The sequence below is a fragment of the Sus scrofa genome, chromosome 3 (genome assembly GCF_054392235.1).
Source record: "Sus scrofa isolate SSC_HxYL_T2T_F1_AM1 chromosome 3, Sscrofa_HxYL_maternal_Yorkshire_Landrace_v2.0, whole genome shotgun sequence".
Classification (NCBI taxonomy): domain Eukaryota; kingdom Metazoa; phylum Chordata; class Mammalia; order Artiodactyla; family Suidae; genus Sus; species Sus scrofa.
Genome location: NC_139385.1, coordinates 104,265,386 through 104,293,179, shown reverse-complemented (window position 1 = coordinate 104,293,179; position 27,794 = coordinate 104,265,386). Strand labels below are relative to the sequence as shown.

The 27,794-nt window shown below is 40.1% G+C and overlaps 1 protein-coding gene across 7 annotated transcripts in view; it reads left to right on the top strand.

Moving 5' to 3' along the window:
• The window catches only part of STON1 (stonin 1), a 50,375-nt gene extending 39,276 nt beyond the window's left edge, over window positions 1–11,099 (top strand). For 3 of the 7 annotated variants that reach the window (XR_014841980.1, XR_014841981.1, XR_014841982.1), the window contains 3 exons: window positions 1,956–2,133; window positions 5,709–5,911; window positions 8,082–11,099. Coding sequence is in view for 3 of the 7 variants with exons in the window: in XM_085019346.1 (XP_084875472.1) it covers window positions 5,709–5,911; window positions 8,082–8,156 (278 nt within the window). In the remaining 4 variants the exon portion in view is untranslated. Of the gene's footprint in view, window positions 1–1,955; window positions 2,134–3,223; window positions 3,432–5,708; window positions 5,912–8,081 lie in introns of all 7 variants that reach the window. The other 4 variants (XM_085019346.1, XM_021088288.2, XM_085019347.1 and 1 more) reach the window with 2 other exon arrangements.
• Window positions 11,100–27,794: the final 16,695 nt, after the last annotated feature.

The window sequence follows — 27,794 nt, the reverse complement described above, 5'->3', positions numbered from 1 at the left end:
TAAAAGTCAGAATATTATTGCCTTTTATTTTGCTACATGCAAAAGGAAAGAGAGAAAGGCAGGCTGGAAGGCTGACTGTAACCTCCTCTGTCCATAGATGTCTGAGGTCTGGGCGATAACCTGACTCTTGTTCTGCTTTGGACTCAGAGATGGTCACTGTGCCTGGAACAAAAGGTCAAGTGTAGCTTTTGCATAGATTTGCAGCAACAATTATGCACCTGAGAGGGGCACAGAGGACTCAGCCTGCTGGCTTGTCCAGGTGGGGTCAGAGGGGCAGGGGGACGGGTTGGCAACAAGCCTACCCCAGCTGCTCTGTTCAGAGCAGCCACTCCAGCTGGACCCTCCAGGGCAACCATGCTCCTTTTTCAAACGGAGAACCCATAAAAACCATTCTTTTCTAATTTTAGAAGGGGCCCAACATGTAAAATTTCTTGTGGAAACGGTCCTGTGCCTAACACTGCATTCTCTCAGCATTAATGGTACAGCTAATTGATTCAATCAGTTCCATTAGAGGGCTCGCTTATTCACACATCTGTGCCCCAAACACCCACTGAGTTTCCTCTAGGTACAGGCTCTATGCTGGGTGCTTGGAGATAGATACAAAAGGATCCTTACTGTCGGGAGACATCCTTGTAGTGGGCAAGGGGGACCCCGGTGCGCCGTGGAAATGTGCTCTGTTCTATTCCAGGCCTCTGTAGACAGATCTAATAGGGATCCCAGAGAAAGGGGTGGTCATCTGCCAGGGGGAGTAGGGAAGGCTCGGCTGGGGAGGGGATGCTTTGGCTTTCTATCCATAAAGGATAGAAACTGCAAAAGCACAGCCATGTGGATGGGGGATGTTACCTGAGTTTTGGGTCCCTAGGGGATAATTGGAGAGGAAGCCAGTGTTTGAAGAGAGCTGTGCTGTGGGGTGTGGAGGTTGTCAGCAGGATCTGCAGAGTGTTTTCAGACATGACTGCTGTAAGATCCTTGTTTTATTTTTTATGTATATATGTGTGTATGTATGTATGTATTTTTTTTTTTTTGCCATTTCTTGGGCTGCTCCTGTGGCATATGGAGGTTCCCAGGCTAGGGGTCGAATCGGAGCTGAAACCACTGGCCTACGCTAGAGACACAGCAATGCGGATCCAAGCTGCACCTGCAACCTACACCACAGCTCATGGCAACGCCCGATCCTTAACCCACTGAGCAAGGCCAGGGATCGAACCCGCAACCCCATGGTTCCTAGTTGGGTTCGTTAACCACCGAGCCACGACGTGAATCCATAAGATCCTTGTTTTAGACTGTCAGGCGTATATTGTGGAGGAGAGATTCAGGAATAGATTATAGGTACAGGGAGGCTGGTAGGAGGAGAGGGGCTGAGCGAGGCCAGGAGTGGGGTGGGGGGCGGTTAGGGGACACTGAGACAGAGGTGAGGGATGGGTGAGCAAATTCGGAAGTGCTAGACAGTGACAGGTGATCTGGGGGGAAGGGGAGGGACTGGGAGGAGGTCAAGGCCTCTGGCCTTGATATCTCAGTGGGTGATGGTACCATTAGTTGTGATAGCCTGTGATCCTCCCTTCATCCCTTTTAAAATGTTTCCCAGCCGTGGTTGCATGTTAGAGTCCTTGGAATCATGAGTTCCGTATTTAGGTGTTTCTGCCGTGGTGCAGTGGGTTAAGGACCCAGCATTGCTACAGCTGTGGTGTGGGTCACAGCTGTAGCTCAGATTCGACCCCTGGCCTGGGAACTTCCAGATGTTGCGGGTACAGCCAAAAAATAAATAAATAAACACCCATATTTAGGCCCCATCCCTACCAACCAGACTCCAGGGGTGTGAGGCCCAGGTATTGGTGCTTGTTAAAGGCTCTCCTTGCAGCCAGGGTTGAGAACCTCTTGCCTGGTACCTGTCCTGGGAGACCTGTCATGGCCTCAGCATCACTGCTCCCTGCCCTGTGTCTCCCTGTGTCTTCTAGAGCCCTATTATTGCCCTCCCGTTCGTATTTACCAGCAGTTGAGCTCGCTGAGAACAATTACAAGGATGGGCATTCCCAGAGAGGCTGACTGGACTTGGTCTTGGCCTTGGGGAATTCTTGTGGAAGACTGTCATAGCACATGGAAGGATGTTTTACAAGCATTCCGGCCAATTACACGGTGAGAATTCACTGAACAAATCCTTTGGGATCAAAGCTGCTTGGCTCAGATCAGATCTGTGCACCAAGAGGAGGCCTGGGGAAAAGGCGGTGAGGCTGTGTCTGGTGGAGTTGGGGCGGGGGATGGGCACAGGGGGCAGCTCTGAGCCAGGCTGGAGCTGGACACTTCTGGGATCACATGACCCTGTCACCGAGGCTTCTCCATGATTTGGGTGGGGGTGGGGAAATGCAAAGAGCAAGAGGGTGCCTAGCAATGTGCTATCTTGGAGGAAGCATAGAAAGACTGAGGTTGCAGCAGAGAGGAAGTCTTTGTCTTTAAGGCAATGCTTCTCAAACTTTCGTCTGCATAGGGATCACCTCGGCAAAATGTAGACTCTGTAGGTGGGGCTCCCCTTCTTGTGTTTCGCACACCTGCTCTAGTGATGCCCATGCAGCTGGCCTATCGGAGGACCGCGTGCAGAGGAGCAGGGGCTTAGAATGCTCTCTATGTGCCTCTGTGATTTTAAAATCACTTGGGTGTTTAGAGAACAGAGGATTTTAAAAGAAAGTCTTTAAAACATTACCTTTCAAGCTAGTTTCTGAAAAACCTGCACTATTACAGAAAACGAAAAAATGGAAACTAAAAATGTCTATTTTAATTAGTACATATATAAAGTGTTAAAAAATTTTATGCCTCTTCTGGGGATTTGTGAGATCAGGTCTGATCTTTCCTATTGGTGAAATCACTTATGTGTATTTTCAGGGGAGATGTAAAGGGATGCTGGCTCCTGGGGCAGGTAGCTAAGATTGTTAATTCAGACTAAGGTGTGAGTGGCTGCATAGACCCTTTCTTGAGCGTAAGTTTTGGGATGAGAAAGAGAGGAGGAGGTGGTGGAGAAGAAAGGGAGGGAAATGGGGAGGGAAAGGAGGAAGGAAAAGGGAGAAGAGAATGAGGACAAGTTAGCCATAGCGGTACATAGAGTAGCATAGAATTAGGAAGGGAAGTGAGAATGGTGGAGGGTTAGTTAACAAATGTGTCTATCTCTACTTTCTCAATTTTACCAATTTTTAGATATAATTTGCTTTTATTTTTCTCTTTGCTCTCTCATCAGCACATTGATTATTCTCTCCTCCTCCACTTGTGTCATTCTCCTACCATTCATTTCCTCCAGCTCTCAACAATTCAGTTTCAGATGTGAAAGATTTTGTTTTAGGAGGGTTGAGTATCTACCAGACCTAAATAGTTCCTGTGATTTGCATTCCTAATCCTAAGAAAGTGATGAGAGAATAATTACCAAGGCGTGAGAGTGCCCCCTGATGGTCAGTACTGAGATAAATAACGTGATTTTCCTCCATCTTTGATTCACTTGTAAATTCCACAAGGATCATTTGAGCCCCAAATGTGCCAGACTTGTGCTAAGGACAAACATGATACCTCTGTTCATGGATATCGAAGTTGAAAGAGAGTCTGAATTATTGAACAGTAGAATATTTAGAATTTTAAAAGCCAGGGAAAATATGCCAGAAACCTTGAAAGGAAAAATGTTCTTTATCTTTTACTTTGTTTGTTTGTTTGTTCGTTTTGGAAAAGTGGGTAGAAGGTTTTGTATCTAACATTTTTGGATTACTAGTTCTTCAATTTGGGTAATTATTAATTGCAAAAGTTCCACAAGAGTTTTTCTTTAAAATGTGAATATCAAGTTAGATCATCTCCAATATCATTTTCAGCTCTAAAAGTGTAGAATTCACAGTCCTTTCACTAGCACAGTTATACTAATTAAATAATAACATTGGACTTATAATCGAAGAGCACTTTGCACTTCTATCTATACTGCTACATTATACTACATCTCCAAATCTCCATGTGTGCCAACTGGTTCGTTTTATCCTCACAACAGTCCCATAGGCTTCGTACTGTTATTATCATCATCATCACCCCCATTTTCAGATAGGGAAACTGAGGCTCAGAGAGATCAACTAACTTGCCTAGGTTCACACACCTTTCAAGGAGCAGAGCTGAGATCTGACCCAGGGCAGTTTGAGTCCAGTGTTTACGTGCTTAACCAGTAAGCCGTAAGTGACTAAAGAGGGCCTGAATTAAGCTTAAATAAACTTACTGTGTCCCGCAGACAGAAGGCTAGAAAGGGTAATGGATTGTGGAATCTCCCCTGTTGATGTGTGTGTGTGAATAAAGTTGTCACTTGCCTGCAGTGGTTTGGGTAGCGCAGGGCGCCTGTGAGGCTGCTGTTGTCTTACCCTGTCTATCCCTGGTGGGGACGGCTAATGAGCATCTGTTGGTTAATTGATGGATGACTTCTCAAGGCCTTTTACAGCCTTAGAATTCTATTAGTCTCTCTACAAGAAACAGGTTGTAAGGAATGAAAGGCAATTTATCTTTTAAGAACAAGTGAAATCCTTTAAACTCTTGTTTTTGTGCCTAAAGCTATATTCTGATGGAAATGTTCTTTCTTGAGTTATGTCAGTGGTACAATAACTTAATCTGGCTTTTGAAATTATTATCATCTCATAAATTTTTGTAAGTAAAGATAGCTTCATGGGATATGCAGATACTGTGGACAAGGCAGCAGAATCATGGAATGTTTATATGATTACACGTTGCTCCATTGTAACCCGTACATAAACACACACACATGCATAAATGTGCATGACCCCTCTTAAAATTTTTGTGTGTATCTGTTATCCTTAGGTCTGGCACAGAGCCTGGCTTATCATAAATGCTCAGTACACAGCAATTTGAATTAAGTGAAAACAAATATTAGGTTGAAACATTCAAAGTCAATATGCCCTTCTCTGCACTGGACATCTGTTCCAGCCAAAGCTTTTAAGGAGGGTGGGTGAGAATTAATGTACTAAAAAATAATCTGTTCCACTAAAAAAAAGAATTCTTGGCCTAGAATTTTTCTAAAGGGTCAGAAAATTCATTAATTTTAACCTTTAAAAAATCAGAATTCTTTATAATGTGACTTAATTTAGGCTGAAATTTACCTTTGCATTATATATATAAATAAATAAAATGGTGAGAAAATGAATAAATTAAGATTTATTGTAAGATCTTATTCAGTCTACTTAGAAGAATTTTTTTTCAGATTCTATGCATATTGTAGTCAAATAATGATGCTTAATATAAATTTTACTCATCTTTTACTTTAAAAAACAGCCTACTTCTATAATTCTGAAATAGAATCACCCAATAGAAAGCACTCAAATATGAATTTGATATAATTCTGAATTTTTTATCACTGTATTGTTGGTCATTGTTTTATCTGAATAATTAAATAACATATTAAACTTTTTTTTAAAGAAAAATTGAAAACATTTTGGGAGTGAACATATGCAATTATATAATGAAAAAGCTGTACTTACTTGAGAACTAGTACTTAAAAAATGTTGGTAACTTTTTCCCTAGTTAGTGCAAAATCATGACTTCTGATGGTATGTTGTTTAAATGGAATTCACACAGCCATAGTGCTCATGGAATTGCTTGTTAAAGAGAGGGATGTGTGCCTCTTTTGCTCGAGAGAAATGTTCTTTGGCCACTGAAATACATTGACTGACCATTTGATGTTTTTCTTCAAGGTCCTGATCATCCCCATTGTTTGTCATACAAACTAGAACTTGGATCAGACCAAGAAATTCCCTCTGATTGGTATCCATTTGCTACCGTTCAGTTTGGGATTCTTGACACCTGTGCCTCAAGGACAGAGGTCAGGTCTCTGGGGGTGGAGAGTGATGTCCAGCCACAGAAACATGTTCATCAGCGAGCTTGCTACAACATCCAGGTACATTTGGGGCTTCTGAAGCTGAGACCCAGTTTGGCTTTAGATGTTTGCTTTGCCCTCCTAAGTAAACGTGTATGTATATGCATGTATTTGACCTGGAAAAGAGCCCAGCCATGGAAACTCGATGGTCACCAGTGAGCCTAGTTCTTCCCCTCAGTTCTAGAGCATGTCAGGAATCTGAGCACACAGTGCCATTGTACTTAATTCAGTTCTGAATGAAAAACAGAATATCGCAAATAAATTCACATTTCAGAAGCATATTTATAATAAAGATTTTGTTAGAATAGCTTTTCCCAAAATGTGTTTGTGGAACATACGTCTGATATAATGATCCAAGAAAAAAAGAAGTTGGGGAATGCCATATATTAATGTTGAATGAAGGCTTTGAGAAGTCCTGCAGTAAAGAAACTTGTTAAACTTAACTCAGTTCCTCCTAGCTCATCGATTATGGAAGAATCTTGTCTCTATGGGCATGTGCATGTAAAACACTTATCAGTATCTTCTGGAAGGGTATTCCTTGGAGAACCCTTTGGGAGGTGCTGAGTTATTCTATCACAAGTTTTAAATGTTCACCATCAGCTCTTCTGCATTCTTGCACCAGATAAATTAAAGAGCAACATACACTTGCATGTGTTCCTAGACTTGCCTTTCCTTCTCATGTTCAAAGTTAGTAGATAGAGAGATAACCTCTGCCACCTATTTCGCATAGTATCTTGAAACAGTGTGACTAGATTAGACATTAACACCAACTAGTGGTTCTATAATGTAGTAACATAAGTCTGGATTTTTCTTTATTTTGGATTATCTATTTAGAATCTGCATGTTCAGGGCCTGTGGTTTTCTCCATTGGTGAAATTAATGAGTGGGTGCTGTTCTGTGCAGCCCCTTCAGTACTGAAAGACCTATTTCCTCAGCAGCTGGGAGTTGGCCTGGATGCAGATGCCATGTTCCAGGTCATTCCCCCTGCCTGGGGCAGCATCTGTCCAATGACTGATAGATCTGGGCTCTAAAGACCCTCTTACCTCAAATTGGAGTAGCTCCGAAGGTGCTCCTAGCTTCAGCCCTCCCTGGGCATCGGCTCAAGCCCCTGCTGTGACTGCATTGCAGCCCAGCTTCTCTCTTCCTATTCTGCTTCCTTCCCTTCCCTTCCCTGCCTGTCAGGTGTTGACCCCAACAGCAGCCCCCCATAAACTTTTGCACAGCAGTCTCCATCTCAGCATCTGCTTTATCTGGGGAACCTGACCTCTAACACCAGGCGTTTAAGTGTGACTGAAATATATGTCAAGTGCACATGGAGACTCCATTTATACCTATTTCCTGTTCGGGGGCTGTGCCAGTTTCACATTGTGGTAGAGGACCGCTCAAAATTGTATATCACAGTCTTTTCAGCTTAAATAGCATTTATTCATTGATCTGCGCTTGGTGGTGGTCAGTTCCAAAATGTTATCTTCCCTTTAGTGAGTATTTATTGAGCCATTTTCAAGTGCCAGGGGCTGCTGCAGATGCTGGGGACCCAAGGGTGAATAAGAGACGCTCCCTGTCCCCATAAAGCCTGCCTTCTAGTGGCAGAAAAATAATTGGTAAACAAATAAACAACATAATTTTAAGTAGTGACAGATCCTAAGAAGAGAATAAAACAGGGTCAGGGTAGAGAGTGATGGAGAGAAGGCTTCTGATTCCAGAGTGGTCCAGGATGGCTTCTGTAAGGAGGTTATGCTTGAGGTAAGATGAAAAAGGCAAGGGACAGGCAGATGGTTTGGCCTAGCTGGTTTACTATTGTGAACTAGTTTAAGTAGATAATTTTGGGTGTGCTCTAAATCTCAAGTGGGTCAAAGCTGGGTATATGGTACTTGGGGATATAATTGATCACATGGCTAGCCAGATTTGTATATGTCTCATCAATATATGTATTCTCTATACATTTTATAAGACCTGGGTTTGACTTAGAAGAAAGTTTCAGTCCTCTTCAGTATCTGTCCCGAGAGGGAAGGATTTGGGGGCTCTGTTGTCCAAAAGGAGAACATTCATTTGAGAGGCTGGAGGAGCTGCATTTGAGTCCAAAGGATGAGGTGGCCTTAGTCCTTGTCTCATGTATAAAACCAGGACTGAACAGGGGTGAGCACTGTGTTGCATTTGTTGATGCTGCCCTTATTCTGCTTTTGCCTAACAGGTTGAAATAGAAAAGAAGTGGATTAAAATCGATGGAGAAGACCCAGATAAAGCTGGAGACTGTGTAACTCAGTAGGAGTAGCAAGAGTTGGTGCTGATGACCTGCTTTTCAAATCTGCAGTTCACAGAAGCCACACAAAGTTCTACTACTGTACGGTGGAAATGACAGGTCCAATAACTATGTTCCGAGAAGTTTAGAACTGAAACTGAACTATCTATATTTTATGCTTTTGATAGGTTTGTATCCTAGGAGTTTGGTCTAAAATGGGTCTATAATTTTCATGATGTTTTTCTTTCCTAGTGAAACTCAAAGGCATTCTCATTCAGTGTGTGACCTGACAGCCCCTTGGTTAAAGCATTTTTGATTTTTGATTACTCCGTGGCTCATTGTTTTGCAGCATAGATTACTTGGGTGCCATATGTAGTATCCTCCAGTCCCCATCTTTATTGTTAAATTAGCATCTGCAGTGGAGGAGAAGGCAAAGGAGACAGAAACCAAGACACTTAATTTTTCCTCTTGCTCTGCTCCGAAATGTGACTAGTTGTAGAACAATGTTGAAACCACAGGCTAGAATGGAGATAAGGACCTATATCTGATTCTGAATTGTTTATCTTCCTGTCCTATTACTGCATTGGTGAGTAATCATCAGCTATATTTTTTGCCTGTTTTTCCCCACCTGTATTATTATTTTCAAAATGTATTTCTATTCTGGTGTGTGTTGCAATGACGCTAGTTCTGTTGATATACATGTTTTAGTACAAGTCACTAAGACATACTGCCATTTGCTTGGAGTGATTCCTTTCAAAATGGCATCCCAGTATTGGACACTAGTTAAAATATTTATAGGTTAAAAATGAATTTTTAAAGTTCATGAATATTTTCCAAAAGTGCAGACTCTAAGAATGTATTCTGATAAAGTATTGTTTGTAATTAACACAGGCCTCTCTGGAGTGGAAGTCTAAATCATATTATTATTTTATGCCACTTCCACGATCATGCTATTTATGCTAATTCTGCTTGGAGTCTTTTTCTTTATAAGATGAGCAAAGTGAAAGACACTAGATTATTTTACCTAGATTTCTAAGAAGTGACATTTCTCTTCTTCAAAGTCAGGTAAATGTTTGTTTTTTAATGAAAAGCCAGTGGTGTTAGTAGTTATAATTCTGTTTATAATTTCCTTTCAGCATTTACAGTGAAAGGTCAGAGTTTTAAATTTATGAAATCTATATACTAGGTATTTTTTGTCAGAAAAAGATGTGGAAAAAACTTGTGGTGTTAGTACACCCTCAATTTATGTTGATCCTTAAATATGATTAGGAGATATTTTTCTCTGTTTACTAGATTTAAGTCAAAACTGATATAATCGTGTTTTTCCAAACAACATTATTTGTTGGCCTGCAAAGTCGATCTCATACATTTCATTTAATGTTACATCACATTCAGTTTAATCTGCTCAAAATGCAGATTAAAAGCAACACTTATGATGGTCTGTATCCATCAGCAGATTTAATGCTTTTCATTATTTTACTGTAAAGGCAAAGAATGCAAAAGTTGACTTAAAATGAATTGGTATTGCTCTTTTTAACTTCACTTGATGTATTGCTCATAATATCATTTGCTTGAGATTCACTGTTGATGTATAGGAGAGTAAATCTATGTGTGTGTCATTTAAAAACAAAAACAAAAACACCGCAAACTTCACCATCCTGCCTCTTTGGTGTGGCCTGTTCTGGACTGACTTCAGTCCTCTCAGAACACCTATGGAGGCAGGTCAAACCTGAAGCTGCTGCAGGATCCCAGGGACGTTAGCTGGGTTAATTACCACTGTCCCTTTCAAATCTGTTTTATGGCATCCTGCCCATTAAGAACTCAGAGTCTGATTCAGATGAACTTAATGAATATTTACACCTCAAAGTCATTTCAGCATAGGGTTCAATTAATGTCTCCTCAGGCTTCACAGGTGCCGGTATGTGCAGGTACCTCACTGCTGGGGTCATTTATTCACCAGCCTTCCAGCCTTCAGGAGCATTTCAAGCTTCGGTGCTGGAAATATAACAAAAGGCTGCCTGAAGCCTGAGTTGAGTTTCTGCGGCAGTGCAAAGGTTGATGGCAGGAACAGCGGGGCACTGCAGCATAATTGTTGATTTGCACATCTATTAGGATCCTTAAATATTCATTACTTAGCATTAAATTAACATTTTGTGTAGGTTGGAGAGGCTCTTTAATACAATTCTTCGGACCTCAGAAATGGCGGAAGGTCAAATGTGATGGTGATGCTCCAAGTGAAAAACCAGGTTGGGTCCGTTTAGACTTAAAAGTAGGTAGAATCTCCTTTGCCAGGAAGTAAGTGATGATCTTCAAAACAAAAAACACCCACTTTTAAGGTCGAGAAGGGGGGAAGAAATGAGTAGAGGAGGAACTATTCCTTTCTAGCATTTCAACTTAGGTAATTTAGATCAACGCTTTATGAGTTCGACCCTTTGGGGGTCAGGTGTTTAATTGACACAATGGCAGACGTCCAAGGAGTTGACCAGTTTGGGATGAATTGTTCTGCTCTAATTGGTCTGGTCTGATTGCCTTACCAGCCAAAGGATCATATTAACTGTATAAATGAATTCATGGCTTGATGGTTACCTGATCAGTTGTACAGATCTGAATTTAAGGACATTTCCTTTTAATGGGAATAGAAATAGTTGATCCAATAAAAAGTCTGAAAAGAAAAAAACCTTTCCGGCATAAATAAAAGCTGGCATTTTTGATCCGATTTATATATTTGGCAGTTCGAGGATTTTTAGTTCCCTTCATTCTGGATCCGTGTTTATGATATAGCCCTTTCCCTAGTAAATTCAGTTAGAAGGCCTTCCTTAATAATGACTAAGTATTATTATATCTTACTCAAAATATGATTTTGTCATATCAATACAAATATAAAACAAGATTGAGCCTTAATAACCATGTAACAAAGTATTTTGTAGATCGTGTATTGATTTTTTAAAATTAAAGATGTATTTCAAATTATTTGTGCAGTACACTGGACTTATATCTTCTTTTCGTAAGGTCTGGGGCTATTTTTTTTTTTTTTAAGGTATGAAATCAATTTCAATAACCTTAAACAATTGACTCTCTGTCAGGCAAGTGTATACTGCTTCACTATTAAGGAGGCAGTGAACACGGTGTTTTGGCACATCTTGGAAACATAGCACCATCACACTACCATTTGTGATGTTAAAGGATGCTTTTTAAAAGAGGATCTCGTCATTACTCTTACAAAGAAATGATAGGAGCCCGTGCCCAAGGTTTTACTTAACTCATTAAATAATGAGGGATCTGGTGAGATGTTACAGGTGGTTCCAAGGATTATTCAAAGCACAGAGACATATATAGGAAATAAGGAATTCGGAAATGAATTTTACAAATAGATGCAAAATGGATCTATCCACAGGGCGACATCAATAATCAATTTCCCCTCCCTCTGCACGATTCATTTGCATTTGCCTTGGACAAGGATCACGTACGTTATTATCAGTTTTCTAAAACTTACAGAGTTGTAAAATAGCAATGTGAAGGTGTTGATAACTTGGATAAATGAACTAGTTAGGACACCCTACTAAGCAAAGTCTTTCACAATTCTTCCCAGCTACAGGGCGGACTTTGTCCACAAGAGGGAGAATTCTAAGGAATTTTCAAACTTTGGCACATAGTATTGCAGAAATGATGTGCATTTAAAGCAACTTTTTTTGGAGTTCCCGCTGTGGCGCAATGGGATCAGCAATGTTTCTGCAGCTCCAGGACACAGGTTTGATTCCTCACTCAGTACAGTGGGTTAAGGAACCTGACTTTGCCGCAACTGTGGCTCGAATCTGATCCCTGGCCTGGGAACTCCATATGCCATGGGGTGGCCAAAAAAAAAAAAAAAGGATTTTTTTTTTTAAAGTCTAGAAAACTATTTTTACGCAATTGTACAGAACCTGTTTTAGATAAGGTGTATGTTCAGAGGAGGCATTAAAGATAGGAAGCTAAATTAGCTCTAATAAAATCAGCCTAGCAATCTCTCCACCCACTCTGTGTGAGGAAGCTGCCATGTGTCGGAATTCAGTTTTTATCTAGCTATTAGAGTTGAATTTCAAAACTGCATCAGGAAAATAAAACTTCATAGAAGCCAGATGCTTAAGAACTGTTGTAGCCATCACTGGAATTAACAAGGCTTGACTCTTGTTGGGCAGAAGCAACAAAGAGATTAAGTGACATAAAGTGATCATATTTGTAACAAAATCCTCCAGCTTCAGTCAATCATTTCCTTCTTGTTTTGTCTCAACTCCACCTAGACTTGCCTTCCCCTTTTCGTGTAGACACAGGGAGATTCCACAACATTTTGCTGGGTCTCCCCCATCCTCTGCAGCTCTTGCCCAGGTAAGAACAGGGCTGGGTGTAATTGATTGAACCATATGAAACTGACAATATTGAACCAGTCTTGATTACAATTTCTTGGGGCTCAACCTGATTACCTGCATATTTCCCTAGTTTATATGAAACAAAAGATTTTTCTTGTCATATTGGATTAATAAGTTCCTACAGGACCCCCCCTGTGGCTCACATCATAAGTACTTCAGCATTGTCTCTGCAGTGGCTCTGGTTCGATCTCTGGACCAGAAACTTCCATGTGCTGCAGGTGTGGCCACATGTTAAAAAAAAAATGTTCCTGCTTAGGCCTGGCATCTAAATGTGAATTTGACAATGTTTAAAGCAAGTCAGAATTGCTAGTCAAAATGCAAAAAATTGAGTTAACAAAAAATAACCTAGAAAAAAGCTCCAGGTGATATTATGCTTTAAAATCATGTTCCATCTCTAAGGAAAATGGATTAGATGAGTTTCCACCATGTTTTAAAAGATTAAAGTTCATTTCTATGAGGCTTCCTGAGGAAGAAATGCAAACCACCACTACACTTCGTGGACCGTAACCTTTCCTTCATCCTCACCTCATCTATTTGCTTCAGAAGAGCCATTAAAACCTCAGGTGAGAGCATAGCATATGTAAATAATATGATTGTGTGTGTTGATGATTTTCCTGAAAAGCCCATTTTTGTACTTACCCAGAATTGCTGTGGATTCCCTGTAATACAATTTGCGGTGTACTCTTGAAACAGAAGAGGGCGCTCGCAGGCAAGCTGCTGCTACCCCGAAGGAGAAACAGCCTTTGAATTTGGAATTTGGTTGTGCTTGTATTATGATTAATAAAAGATCTTGGGGGCACTTTTTAAAGCATTTCAAAGCATTGTGAATCCAGTGGAGTATAATTAAAATTAATGCAATAGACAAACACTTTAAAGTATTCTTAATGCCTTGTCTAAAAATGCTGTTGAATACAATTTTGCACATCCAGAAGATTTAAATACCATACTTAATCTCTAAACATTTCTAAGTACTAAAGAGACAGAAAAAAAGAGTGCCTTCCTTCTCAACACATTTCAAGCAAACTTATTCTAATGATAATTAATACACTCCAAATCTGCTTACTTTAAAAGATGTATAAAATGTTATAATGAATCCATCCTATTGGACTTCTGAGCTTCCAGGTGCTTGAATCAAGGTCAACGTGGTCTCTCAAAAGCTCCAGCCCAGGATTGTACATATAGGTTCTTAAGGAAGAACAAGCAAACATGTGCTTTCAGGAGAATATTCCATGCCACCTTGACTCAGGGACAAGCCTTTACCCTGTTTAGTCTTCTGAAATCAGTAATGAACATTGTTTTTTCAAGATGGACTCTGTTTTTCTCTCATAAATCTTTCTGGGTGGATGACGTCTTTCTATTATAAAGCCTGGGAACAATGCATTTTCAAAAATCTTAGAGCATGAGTAAGTCTATGAATGTGGCTAAAACATTCGGCGTGACAGGTGGTATCTTCCACACTGAAGTTCAGAAGGCTTGTTTAAGACATTGGGTGCCTTAAGTGGTTACTATGAATCACCTCAAAATGCTATGTGAGCATCGCTCCAATTAATTGTCTTACTGATGCTGATGTTTATTATCTTCCATGTGCCTGCATTTTTTCTAGGCACTGGGGATAAGTAATCACAAAAATAGTAAATTCCTGTTCTTGTAGAAGACATGTAATAGTGGGAGAAGTCAGACAATAAACAGATAACAAGTTGTGCTCATTGCTGTGCAGAAAAAAAAAAAAAAAGCAGCAGAATGGCAGAGAATGATGCTCTTGCAGATAGGTTGGTGAGGGAGGTCCCGTCTGTTGGGATAACATTCTAGCAGAGACCCGAAAAAAGCCAGAAGACTGTGTCCAGGAACTGCTAGTGCAGAGGCTCTGTACTCAAGCTGTGCTTAGCCTAAGTGAGGAACACCAAGGAGGCAGGTGGCTATGAGGTGGCCAGGATGGAATGAACAAGGAAGGTGGTTGGGGGAGTAATCAGAGAGGTTGTGGGTAGGTGAGGGAAGCAGATCATTAGGGTTCTGTGAGCTCTAGGAAGGACTTTTGAGTTTTCTTCTGAGGGAAATGTGAAGGACTGGAAGGTTTTGTCTGGGGGAGTGAGTAGAAGTCAGGCAATGACAGAAGCAGAGAGCGCAGTTAGGAGGCTACTGCAGTAACTCAGGGGAGAGGTGATGGTGACTAGGAGTAGTGATTAGAGATGAAAATGGTTGGACTCAGAATACGTTGGAAATACAGAGCCAATAGTGCGTGCTGATGGATTGGATTGGATTGGATTCCCAGAGTGAGGGAAAGAAGGAAACCAAAAATGACTCCCAGATTTTTGGCTTGTACAGCTATAAAGTGGAGCTGTCTTATATGGAGAAAGGGATGACTGTTGTAGGACTAAGTTTGGGGAGAAAGATCAGATGTTCAGGTTTGGATGTGTGGACTCTGAGAAGCCTATTGAACATCCAAGTGGAGACAGTAAGTTATAATTGGATATATAAGGAAGGACAGAGGGCTGGGCTAGAGATGTGACTTTTAGAGATGTCAGTACTTAAAATTGTAAGACTGGATGAGATACCCAGGAGTGAACACAAAGACTAGGGGTGGCATGAGAACTGATCCTTTGTTCAGAGGTCAGGAAAATTAGGATGATCCAGTAAAGGAGACTGAGAAAAAGGAGCTGGTTGGAGTAAATGTAATCAGCTGCCTCAAATGCTGTTGGCAAGATGAAGACTACAATTGACTGCTGAATTTAGCAACATGGAAAACATTGGTGAACTTGACAGACAGCTCAAGTGGGTGTGGAGACAGTGAGTAGAAGGTTTCCAAAGGGAGTTTTGCTGTAAATATGATCACTGGGACAGCAGCTGGTGAGGATGAGATCTTTTTTAACACCCCTTCCACCCTCAAGATCTGTCTTGGGGTTGGTCTTTACTAGCATCTCTTCTTCATTATTATTATTTTCTAATCTTACAGATGCTGACTCTTGCTAAAAATTTCTTCCTCTTTCTCATTGCCGACACTCATAGCAAATGATTCTTTGTCATTTTTCAGTCCATGGTCTGAATCTTTTGGTGTTTTCATCTTCAGATGTGCCTATTTCTTCAGAGTTTTCATTAATGATATGCAGGGTGTTGAAGGTATATACCTAAATAAAGTCAACCATTGCTTCAATCATCTCTTGTTTTGCTTTTAAAGATTTTCTTGATTGAGCTCCACTGGTCAATGTCATTTCACGTTGGTGTGGAGATCTCACTCTCGATTTTATTATGAAACAGAATAATTATGAATGGGTTGCTAGTTCCACAATATTATGAACAACTGATAATTCCTCCAAGTTCCTGCAGGGTTAAAAAATACATAACTCTCTGTTGAATAGGTTTTATATTTACCTAACAATTTGTACTTTGATTCTTTGTTATAGTCTGGTGTAATAATATTCTATGTAAATAGCTGTCTAGTAACTAATAAGTGAATTTTAATAAAATTAAAATATTTATAAAAAGTACAATTTAAGCAACTGCTAATGCAATGTTTTATTTTCTTGATTTCTTCTTTAGTTTTAAAACAATCAGTGATTACAATAGAAGAGTAAACATCAATTTTAAAGATATTATTCAAATACAGATAGTATATATTTCATGTGTGAAGTAATCAAACAATACTTACCAAGCAAAAATATTACTTCTTGCCATTCATACTCTATTTCACTCTTTTGTGGTTTTGTTTTTTGCTTTCTTTTTCTTTCTTTCTCTCTCTCTTTCCTTCCTTCCTTCCTTCCTTCCTTCCTTCCTTCTTTCTTTCTTTCTTTCTTTCTTTCTTTCTTTCTTTCTTTTTCTTTCTTTCAACATGGCTGCCCCTGGCAGCATATGGAAGTTCCCATACTAAGGGTTGAGCCACATCTGCGACCTGTGCTGTAGCTTGCAGCAATGCTGTATCCTTAACCCAATGAGTGAGGCCAGGGATTGAACCTGCATCCTCACAGAGGCTATGATGTGTTCTTAAACCACTGAAATGGGAACTCATATTTCACTCTTTCGAAAGATACAGTGGCAACTCCAAATAGTCACAGAGGATGACAGAATTGATGTAACTCAAGTTCTGTTTCGTCTTGTTGTTGTTGTTGTTTAGAGCTAGACCTGTGGCCAGTGGAAGTTCCTGGTCCAGGGGTCGAGTCCCAGCTGCAGGTGTCAGCCTATGCCACAGCCACAGAAATCCTGGATCTGTGCCAACTACACCACAGTTTGCAGGAACACCAGATCCTTAACCCACTGAGCGGGGCCAGGGATCGAACCCACATCCTCATGGATACTAGTTGGGTTCATAACCCATAGAGCCACAGTGGGAACTCCCATGTTTCCTCATCTTTATGACCAGTGTTTATTTTGAATCTCTGGCTCAAACCCAGGAATACGTAACACCAAAGGGGATGGGGACAAGAACTGTGTCAGAAGTAAGTTCAATTATGGACTGTCATGGATTCCCAAAATGAATATGTATATCTGAATCCCCATGTGTCCTGGATCCAACTGTTTAACTGGGAATTTTCCAAATTAACTTCTATATAGAATACAATGTTTACTAAATGCTGAGATATATTAAAATATGCCAACTTGAAGCTTGCATTACAGATTTTTAAAACTCAACAGTAATTGTAGCAATTATTTAGAACCCTATGCCAATAAAAAAATGTGTGTGTGTGGGGGGGAACATTTTATCTCCAACATGCTTAGAACTGCCAGCATGTGGTGGTACAGAAAGCAGACTTTTAGTCAATTTCCTTATGTATTTAAATTTTCTGCAGACAGTGTATGCTATTATTGCCTGTTCCCAGAACTGACTGCCCTCTCCCCCATCCTTGGTATTCCTTGGAGGGTGGATATCTCTGTGTGCTGGCGGTGATCCAGTAGTGAAAGGGATCCAATAGTTATGATGCAGAAGATAGAGAGGGAGGAAATTGCTGGGACCCTATCTCTTAGTGGACCAGATGGGATGGGATCCCAGGCAGCAGTGGAAGACTGATTTAGATAAGGGCACGAACAGCTCACCCATTGCAATAGGAGGCAAGGCAGAATTTATGGGTACAAAGAGAGGCAGGCCTACAGATCCAACATGTTATTTCTTAGTTTCTTTTACAGAGAGGGAATTGGATTCAGAGACTTTCTACCTTCCCAGAAAGGATGGGTATCTATGAACTTCCTTTAAAGAAATTTTATGACTTTTTTATTTTCTTGAGTACTTTGGTCATGTCTTCAATTTATGTGCTCTTTACTGGTATTAATGCTTGAATGCTAACCATACTGTCCCCAATGGGAATGGATATTCTTGTGATTTTGGAACCGAGATTATGAATTCCCCCTAGCAGGGAGTAAATGTTCTGATTTGGGAAACCCAGTTGTGAACACTGTGGAATTTAGTCTCTCTCTGCTTCTCATCTCTGAGAGAGATGCTCCAGATCTGTGAGTGGCCACGTGGGGTGTGTGTGGGGGAGGAGGCACCCAGCTGCAGTGCTTGTCCTTTTCCATAGGGTTTTATTTTGATATTTTCACACTGCTCTGAGAGAATTTCACCCAAAGGTCCTTAAGTGCCATGAAAAGGACAAGGAAAGAGCATCTGTGAACCGTGGCATTGTTAAATGCCAAGAGCCTTCCTCTCCAGTGGATTATTTTGAGACATTGAAACACTTTTCAAAGGCTTTGCTAAGTACTCATTGTGGAAAAGGACAAGTTCTATATTAAACTCACACTCGGGCCAGAAGTGGCCTTGGATGAAATTGTGAACTAGATGATGTTCGTTGCCTTCCTTTTATTGCCTTTTCCTCCATCCGTGGATTCTCCATCCCCTAAAGTCTCTTGGAGTCTTCCCTTTGTTCCTCTTTGCTTTGTATGACTGAGTGCCAAGAAAGGCTATGTATCAGTAATTTAGATCTTGTTCTTCCCTGGGGACATTGCTTCTGCTGTAGACTTTGTAAACAGAGCGGCGCATTCTTCCCACCCCCACAGACCTCTAACTCTTCTCTGCTTGCTCTGTGGTCATCCTCCAATCTCCCTCTGTGCTACCATCAGTGGAGAACACGTGATCTGGCCCTTACCTCTCAGCCAGCCTTAGCTTTGCCGTGACTGCTCCTGTTCTCTCATCCTCCAGCCAACCTGAACTGCTCTCATTTCCTCAGACTCCCCACGTTCCCTCTCACACCCCAAGCTTGGGCTTGTACCATGCCCTTTCTCTGGAATACCCTTCTTTGTCCCTTTCCTTTGTCTCTCACTCATTGCACAGATCTAACTTGAGGCATTCTACTCCAGGAAGCCTTCCCTGACTTGCCACCAGGTTAGGTGCGCCTCAGAAATAATTTTTAGTATTAACCCCATTCTATTGGAAATGCTCGTGTGTTTTCTCCCCCACCCTTCCCATCTGAGATTTTGGTTGGGGTGGCTCTCTCCACAGTGATTTCCCATTTTGGGGGAAGAGGCCCAAACATGGGGGTGGCGGTAGGTGATGATAGTATCGATGGCAATGCTAAGGTGCTGATCCCTTAGCCAGAGCTTATGATCCATATGTCGAATAAAAAAATATTTAGATCACTGCACTACTTCTCCGAAAGATAGTTGCATTTTAGTCCCGGATTTGCCCCCATAAACAGATTAGAAATTTCATTTTATAGTAGTTTAACAGTATATTCAAATTAATAACAATCCATAAATGCTTTCCAAATTGGAGGTACTGTGCTAGGAACAACAGTGATTCAGTTACACATGTGCACACATCCATTCTCTTTCAGATTCTTTTCTTACCTCGATTTCATAGAATCAAATATTCTTTTTTTTTTCTTTCATTTTTTGGCCACCAGCAGCTTATGGAGATCCCAGGCCAGGCATCAATCAAATTTGAGCTGAAGTTGCGATCTAAGCCCCAGCTACGGAAATGCTGGATCCTTAACCCACTGTGCTGGCTGGGAATCGAACCTTCATCCCAGCCCTCTCAAGGTGCCACTGATCCTGTTGTGCCAAAGTGGGAATTCCTAAATAGATTTTTTCTTAATAAAACACATACATATCTTCAAGGGATTGAAAAGATTAAAATGTTTATTTTACAATTTGATTTAAATTTGTGTAAACTGCTGAAAGCGAAGAGGAAGCATCTTTAGCCTTTTAACTCCTACTGTGTAATAGGGCTTGGGTTTTTGCCTTTAATCTTGAATATCCAATAAAGTAAGTGTTGTTTCTGGTTGTGAAATGAGAGTATCTGTCTTTTGTTAAAAGTATTTTGGAACCATTCTCTAGCTGTGGAAGATTTTTGCCTGCACTTGAAACAAGATCAGATGCTTAATTTCTTTGACCCTTCCCCAGAAGGATATAATGTAACCTTCAGTTAAAAGGGGGAGTTATTATTTTATGGAGAGGGAGTTTCACTTTGGCAAGATGAAAAGAGTTCTGGGGGTGGGTAGTGGGGGTGGCTGTGCAACAATGTCAATGTACTAAAGCCACCGAACTGTATCCCTAGACATGTGAAGATGGCCAATTTTAGGTTATGCATCTTTTATCACAATTAAAAAGAGTTAGGTCCAACCTGAAAAAGAGAGTCTCTCCTGATACCTTGTAGCATCTTTGTTGAGGATTGATTTATCATAAAATTCACCTGTTTTATGTGTACAGGTCAATGGTTTTGGTACACTCACAGAATTATACCACCATCACCACAATACATTTTAGAAGATTTCCATCTCCTGCCAAAGATCCCTCCAGCCCATTCAGGCACTCCTTGTTCTCATCCCAGGCCCAGGAAATCACTAATCCACATCTATATATCTGCCTTTTTTTGGATAGTTCATATAAATGGAATTTTACAGTATAGACATTTTACAATATGTCTTCTTTCACTCAGTAGAATGTTTTTGCAGTTCATTCACATTGTTTATCCAGGTTCATTCATGTAGCAATATTTCATTCCTTTTTATTGTCAAGCAGTATTCCATTGCATGGCTGTGCCACATTGTATTTACCCATTCCTCCCTTGATGGACGTTTCAGTTTTCCCCACTTTTTTTTTTTGGTCTTTCGTTTTTTGTCTTTTTAGGGCTGCACCCGCGACATAGGGATCCAATCAGAGCTACAGCTGCTGGCCTATACCACAACCACAGCAACGTGGGATCTGAGCCATGTCTGTGACCTACATCACAGCTCATAGCAATGCCAGATCCTTAACCCACTGAGCGAGGCCAGGGATTGAACCTGCACCTCATGGTTACTAGTCAGGTTCATTAACCACTGAGCCACTATGGGAACTCTGGGTTTTCCCTTTTTTACTATCATCCATAGCTCTGTTGCAAACATTCATGTACAATGATTTGTGTCACCATGTTTTCCTCTCTCTTGGGTATGAGTGGAACTGCTGAGTCGTTATGGTAAATTTATATTTAACTTTCCAAGAAATTGCCAAACCGTTTTCTAAAGTAGTTGCACCATTTTATGCTTTCTTCACATCCTTGCCAACACTGGTTTGTACCTCTTTGTTTTCTGTTTGTTCCTTCTGTTCTTTCTTTTGCATTTCTTTTTTCCTAACTTCCTATTGGCTACTTATACTTTTTTTTTAGAATTCCATTTTGATTTATCTATAGTATTTTGAATGTATTTCTTTGTGTAGCTTTTAAAAGTGGTTGCTCTAGATATTACATTATACATGCGTAATTTTATTTTTAAAAATTTTTTTTCTTTTAGGGCCACATCTGTGGCACATGGAAGTTCCCAGGCTAAGGTCCAAATCAGAGCTTCAGTGCCAGCCTATGCCACAGCCATAGCAACATGGGAACTGAACTGCAGCTCACAGCAATTCTGGGCCTTAATGCACTGAGCGAGGCCAAGGAATTGAACCCTTGTCCTCATGGATACTAGTCGGGTTCATTACTGCTAAGCCACGACAGGAACTCCTACATGCATAACTTATCATAATCGACATTTTTACCAGTTCCATCGAATTGAAGAAACCTCATTTACTTTATCCTTCCCCATTGATAATAGAATTTTAGAGCCATATGGGCCAACATTACAATTTTTACTTCAACTGTGAAACACATTAACTCAAAAGAAGGAGAGTCTACTACATTTTCCCATATTCTTACTTTCTTATTTCTTTCTCCCTGGTATTCCTCCTTTTATTTCCTTTCTATTTCAAAACATCCTTGAGCCATTCTTTTAGAGTAGTTTTGCTGGCAATGTTTTTTTGTTTTGTTTTCTTTTTTATTTGAGAATGTTTTGATTTTCCCCTGAAGTATGTTATTACCAAGTGTGGGATTCTGAGTTGACAGTTCTTTCCTTTTAGCACTTTTCTTTCAGTCCACTTCCTTCTGACCTCTGTGGTTTCTGATAAGAAATCTTCTTACATCTGAATTAACTATTCTCTCTCTGTTCAAATTGGGTTATTTCTATTGTTCTATCTTCAGGTTCACCGATTCTTTCCTTTCTCACCTCCATTCTGCTGTTGAATGTATTATCATGGTAGGGGTGCTGTAACAAACTACCATAAATTCAGTAACTTAAAATAAAAGACATTTATTCTCCTAAGCTGAAGTTTGGCTAGAAGTTTGAAAATCAAGGTGGTGATAGAGCCCTGGAACTTTTAGGGAAGAATTTGAATTTCATCCCTGTCTCTTCTAGCTTCTGCTGTTTGCCAGTAATCCTTGGTATTCTTTGGTTTGTAGATGCATCACTCTAGTCTCTCTCTCTGTCCTCATATGGCTGCCTTTTTCTGTGTATTTTTGTCCTTTCCTTATAAGCACATCAGTCATATTGGATTAGATGCCCATTCTTTTCCATTATGGGCTCATCTTAACAAATTGTATCTGCAATAACTCTATTTCCAAATAAAGTCACATTCTGAGGTACTGGGAGTTGGGACTTCAATATACCTTTGGGGCAGACATAATTCAACCCATAAACCTATCCACTGAATTTTTTATTTTGGTTATTATATTTTTCAGTTATTAAATATTCATTTAGTTCTTCTTTATATCTTCTGTGTCTTTGCTGAGACTTTCTATTTTTTCATTTGTTTAAAGCACTTGTTAAATTGTTTGTTTAATTGCTCGTCAAAGCAGTTTTATGAAGGCTGCTTTTAGATACTTGTCAGATAATTCTAACATCTTAGTCATCTCTGTGTTGGTGTTGATTAATTGTCTTTTTTCATTCAAGTAGAGATTTTCATGGTTCTTGGTAGAACAGATGATTTTCAATTGCATCCTGGATATTTTGATTATTATAAGACTCTGGATCTTATTTAAATCTTTTTTTTTTTGAGTCCTTTTTTTAAAATTTATTTTTATTTTTATTTTTTTGTTTGTTAGGGCATATTTAAGTTCCCAGGCTAGGGGCTGAATTGGATCTACAGCTGCTGGCCTACACCACAGCCGCAGCAACGTGGGATCTGAGCTGTGTCTGCAACCTACACCAAAGCTCACGACAATGCCCCAGTCCCTGACCCACTGAGCGAGACCAAGGATCAAACTTGCATCCTCATGGATACTAGTTGGATTAGTTTCTGCTGCACTATGATGGGATATCCCAAAGCTTCTATTCTGACACAGGGCCAATGGTGCCCACTTGCTATTGTGGGTAGAGGTAAAGGGCCATGTTTCCTGCTCAGACTCTATTGACGGCCCAGGGAGGAGGATCTCCTTGTCATTTTTGGCTAGGGTGGGAGTTCAGGCCTTCACTGATATCACACTTGTTGACACAGGAAGGGAACCTTGTATTTTCCTGCTCACATGGCATCCACTGACACTGCAAGGGGCGGTCTCACTATCCCAGCAGGAATGAAAGCCTTCATCTTTTCTGACACCACTCTAGTGGGTGGTGAGGATACTTCATTATAGCTGGGTTGGGAGGATGAGTCCAAACATCCCATGTAGTCTCCAGTGACATTGTGGGATGGCTGTACCTCATTACAGTTGGGCAAGAATGGAAGTCTAAAGTCACTACTCTGCCTTTGAAGACAGGCAGTGGCGGGATGGGCAGTTTTTTTCTGTGGTCTTTGGAGTACAGTAGTTATTGTCTAAAGTTTCCTATCTTGCTGCTCCTTTCCCGGTCCTTTTGCTAGAGAAAAAAGACTTTTGTTGTTTTTTGTCCATGACTGTTGAAACTTCAAGGTTTTTGGCTTCACCAGTATCTAGTCCGGTTATAGATGAGGCAAAAAGAAAACAAAGGGCTTGACTGTTGTGTTGTTCTTTGAGTTGTAAGGTCCCTAACTCATCTGGACTCTTTTCTTCACCTTTCAGAGTTCTTATCTTTGTTTTATGAATACTATCAAGAATGTTTTAGCTATACTTTGCAGAAGGAGTAGGAAGTGTGTCTATTCCATGTTGTCCCTACCTGTCCTGATATTTGAAGCACCCAAGATATAGAATATTCAAGATGCTGCTATTACATCTTATAAAATGAGATTAATTAGGAAAGAAGAAAAGGCAGTTATTGTGGGAACAAAGCTGGTTGGTTCTTTCCAGGTCATAGCCTTAAACTGAATTTATTGGTCTTTGCTTCCATCTTCTATAAGTAGAAATGTAGATTGGAAAATTAACTGGAGACAACAGACATTATTCTTGCTAATATTTCATATTCATATTTGATTATACACATTGTGCTTAAAGAAATGAAAATTGAATCATTTGTTAGCTAGGAAATTACTGAATTCTTATCAAGACCCTCATGAGAATGTTAAAAAGTAGCCATAAGGAAAATTGCATTTGAAGGCATGAGTTAATTATAATCGCTAATTTTCATATGTACACAATAATATTAATATTAAAACATTTAAAAATAGGTAGTAATTTGATAAGAATGTCCCTCTGTGTGATAAGGTCACCAGTTGGCCATAGCACTGTGTCACATGGTCATTTTAACTGAAATCCTGTATGCTGGGGGCAGGGATTCATCAATACTGGAACAGTATCTGATGTTCAAATAACGTGAGTTGTATTTGAAAATGGAAAATGTTACAGAAGTGCCGAGTGTAAATAAATCAGAACCACTAACATTGCAACCATTTCAAAGTTACAAGGTGAGGTAGAGATTATCTGGATTTTCATTTCCTGAAAGATGTGAAGGATGAAACATAGGCAGAGAAACACAATACTGTTGGGCTTGTGCACTGGTTGCAAAATGTTCAGAAACTAATTATGAATATTTGCTGCCTTAAGCCATATGCTCATAGAGTAACTTGTATTTTTCATTACTGATAAATATATTATTTAGAGTTTAGAGTTACTGAAATGCCCTGCATTTGACTGTAAAATTTAATATGTAAAAGATAATGGGCTGTCTCTAAAATACATTTAAAAAAAAATTCTCATTCAGAGAAAGGACCTCATAGATATGGCCTTTTCTCACAAGAAGCAAAGAGAAATTGTTTCTTTACTTTTGTAATAATATCACTGAAACCTCCAGGCAAAAGTAATATGAACATACAGAATACAGAAAAATTAATCTGATTATTAAGATTTGTTTAAATGTTGCAAAACTGGTGTTGATTACAAATGATATATTAAATAGATAGTATAGCCTCTAAACAAAGCAGGAGAAAATGAAAATCTGATGCTCTGAAAGTGATGGGCGATTGGGGAAGAGCTTTATGCTTTGCCACAGGTGTAATTTCAAAGAACGGCAAAAATCTCAAAGAGGGACCAAAGCTCAGCATTCTTTTTTTATTCTCTATTTACTAACATAAAAAAATAGTCACTGTAAAATTGCCCCACTGAGGTTTTGGGATCTTGAAATTTCAATTTTAGCATCAAAAGTTTTTTGTATATGCAACACACTTCCCCCTGAGTTTGAAAAATTTACAAAAGAAATGTGATCATTACATGACTACAACAGTCTGCTTGTTTGATGATAACATGGGGTCAACTCTATCAAATATCAGTCTATAAAGATTCCTTTACATACTTTTCAAATGCTCTTGCAACTGATGAGAATATTCAGGAAACGTTAAATGCTGAGATTACAATGAGGAACAATCAAGACTTCGCTAGTCGCAGTCGTATCAGAGAATGGGTCTTGTATTATTTAACTCATTTTGTGGAACAAATTACCCCCAAACTTAAGTGCTTAAAATGACAAATATTTATTAGCTCACAGTTTCTGAGGACTGGGAATATGTGAGATGCCTAGAAGGTGATTCTGGTTCAGTCTCTCAAAAGAATGCAGATAAACTGTCACTTGAGGCTGGAGTCATCTGACAGCCCAAAAGGAGAGCTTTCCAAGCTTACTCCTGTGATTATCTACAGGCTTCTGATCCTTGCTGGCTATGGGCTGGACTCTTGGTTCCTTGCCACATGGGCCTCTCCAAGGCTGAGTGCTTGACTATCCTCACAGTGTGACAGCTGTCTTCTCCCAAGTGAATGATCCAAAGGAGTCCCAAGGAAGGAAGCCACAGTCATTTATAACCTAATCTTGGAAGCGATACATCATTAGTTCTGTTTTATTCTATTGGTCACCCGGACAAACCATGGTACAATGTGGAAGGGGGAAACACAAGGTTGCAAATACCAAAAAGTAAGGCTTGTTGGGAGCTGTCCTGGAATCTGGCTATCACAGGTCCAGAGCAGTTTTGCTATTTGGATTCACCTTGAACATAGGTTAAAGCAGACCTCTTCTAAAAGCCATTGTCTCTTCTTGGGAAGAAACTGCATCTGAGTCTACAAGTGACCATGCAGATAGACCAAGGGGCAAATGGAACATTATTGACATTTTCCTGCAAAAGTTACATAACCTATCTGCAACCCAAGTCTACTAAATGTAGAAAGAAATAGCAGTTCCATTTAGTCACATTTTTCATGGATACCAAAGTCCAAATTTGATTTCAAAAGTATGTATGATCTACAGTATAGCCCTGAGAAGAGTAAAATGTATAACAAAGTAAAACAATAAAGTATGCTATCACAAAAAGTTAGGTGATTACCAATCCTATGCATTCAGGAATAGTTTTAAAATAAGCTGAAAGGTCTCTTGTTTTTCATCTTATTTCCCAGATTGAATAATTTAATTGGATTTTTTGATATCAGTAGGAATCAGTGACTGCTTTTAGCCTTTCTATCTTGGCCATAAGATATGTCACTTTGAATACTTCTGGTAGTAAATTGCTATCAGGTAGAGATACAGTCATTAAAAATTATGAAATTCTTGTGTTTTTTTTGTAAAGGAAAGTTCAGATAGTTTTCAATTTAGGAAAGTCTTCTAAAGGGCTTCACATAAATTAGCTTTCTGAAACTCACAAATCATAAGACACCTGACCCAGACAAAGCAAATACAGAACGATTGGGCATAAATAGCTCTACTGAACTTATATGCACAAATAAATAAATAGCCAATTTTAAACCTGAAAGGATTTGTAATCATTAAATAACTTAGCTATCTGGTTAGATCAGAACTTATCTGCAGGCTAGAAAGTCTGTTTTAAAAGGCAGAGTAATGGCAATAAATCACCCTTCCCTTACCTAACTCTCTAGGTTATCTGTTCTTACACTTATCCTCAGCCCTAGGCAGGGTATGCCCCTAGATGCTCTACCCTTCAGGGGAAGGAGGGGATTATCATAGGTCAGAAGACTGTGATTTCTGCCTAATGAGGAAAAGGACCCTGAGTGGTACTGGGGTGCTGACTTTATTTTAGCAGTGGTTTTCCACTTTGGCTGGATGATAGAAGCAGTGTCTCTGGGGTGAGACTCAGGTGACAAACCTTTGCTAAGCTCTCCAGGTGATTTCAGTGGGCAGCCAAAGCTGAAAATCTTCTGTCTTCAGGCAGTAAGTCTTTTTTCAAGTGCCCATCAGAATCACCTGGAGAGCATGTTAAAGTTATAAAAAGACAGGTCCCACCCTCAGAGTTTCTGATTCCATAGGTCTGGGGTGGGGCCCTATAATTTGCATCTTTAACAGGTTCCATGTGAAGCTGATGTTGCTGTCCCACACTTTGAGAACCAATCTTAAGAAGCGTTTGACTCATTATATACTGGGGTTCTGCTGCGAATAGGGCGGTAAGAGGAGGGATGAAAATAGAAGCAGAGGACGGATACCACTAGGTCCCCTCTGCTCAAAGGTAAAGTTTACTGGGATCTACCACTGCATTGCTCATCGCCTATTCTCTGAGCCTTTATTTCACAGATTGAGAAAATAAAGGCTCGTCCAAGGGTCACATGAACCGCCCAAAGCTTAACCGCCTCGTTTTAGCCAACCTCTTCCCGGCCTCTGCACCACTTCTTGAGTTACCTCTGATCAACTCGTTAACCCTTCTCTCCTCCCTCCCCGCCCCC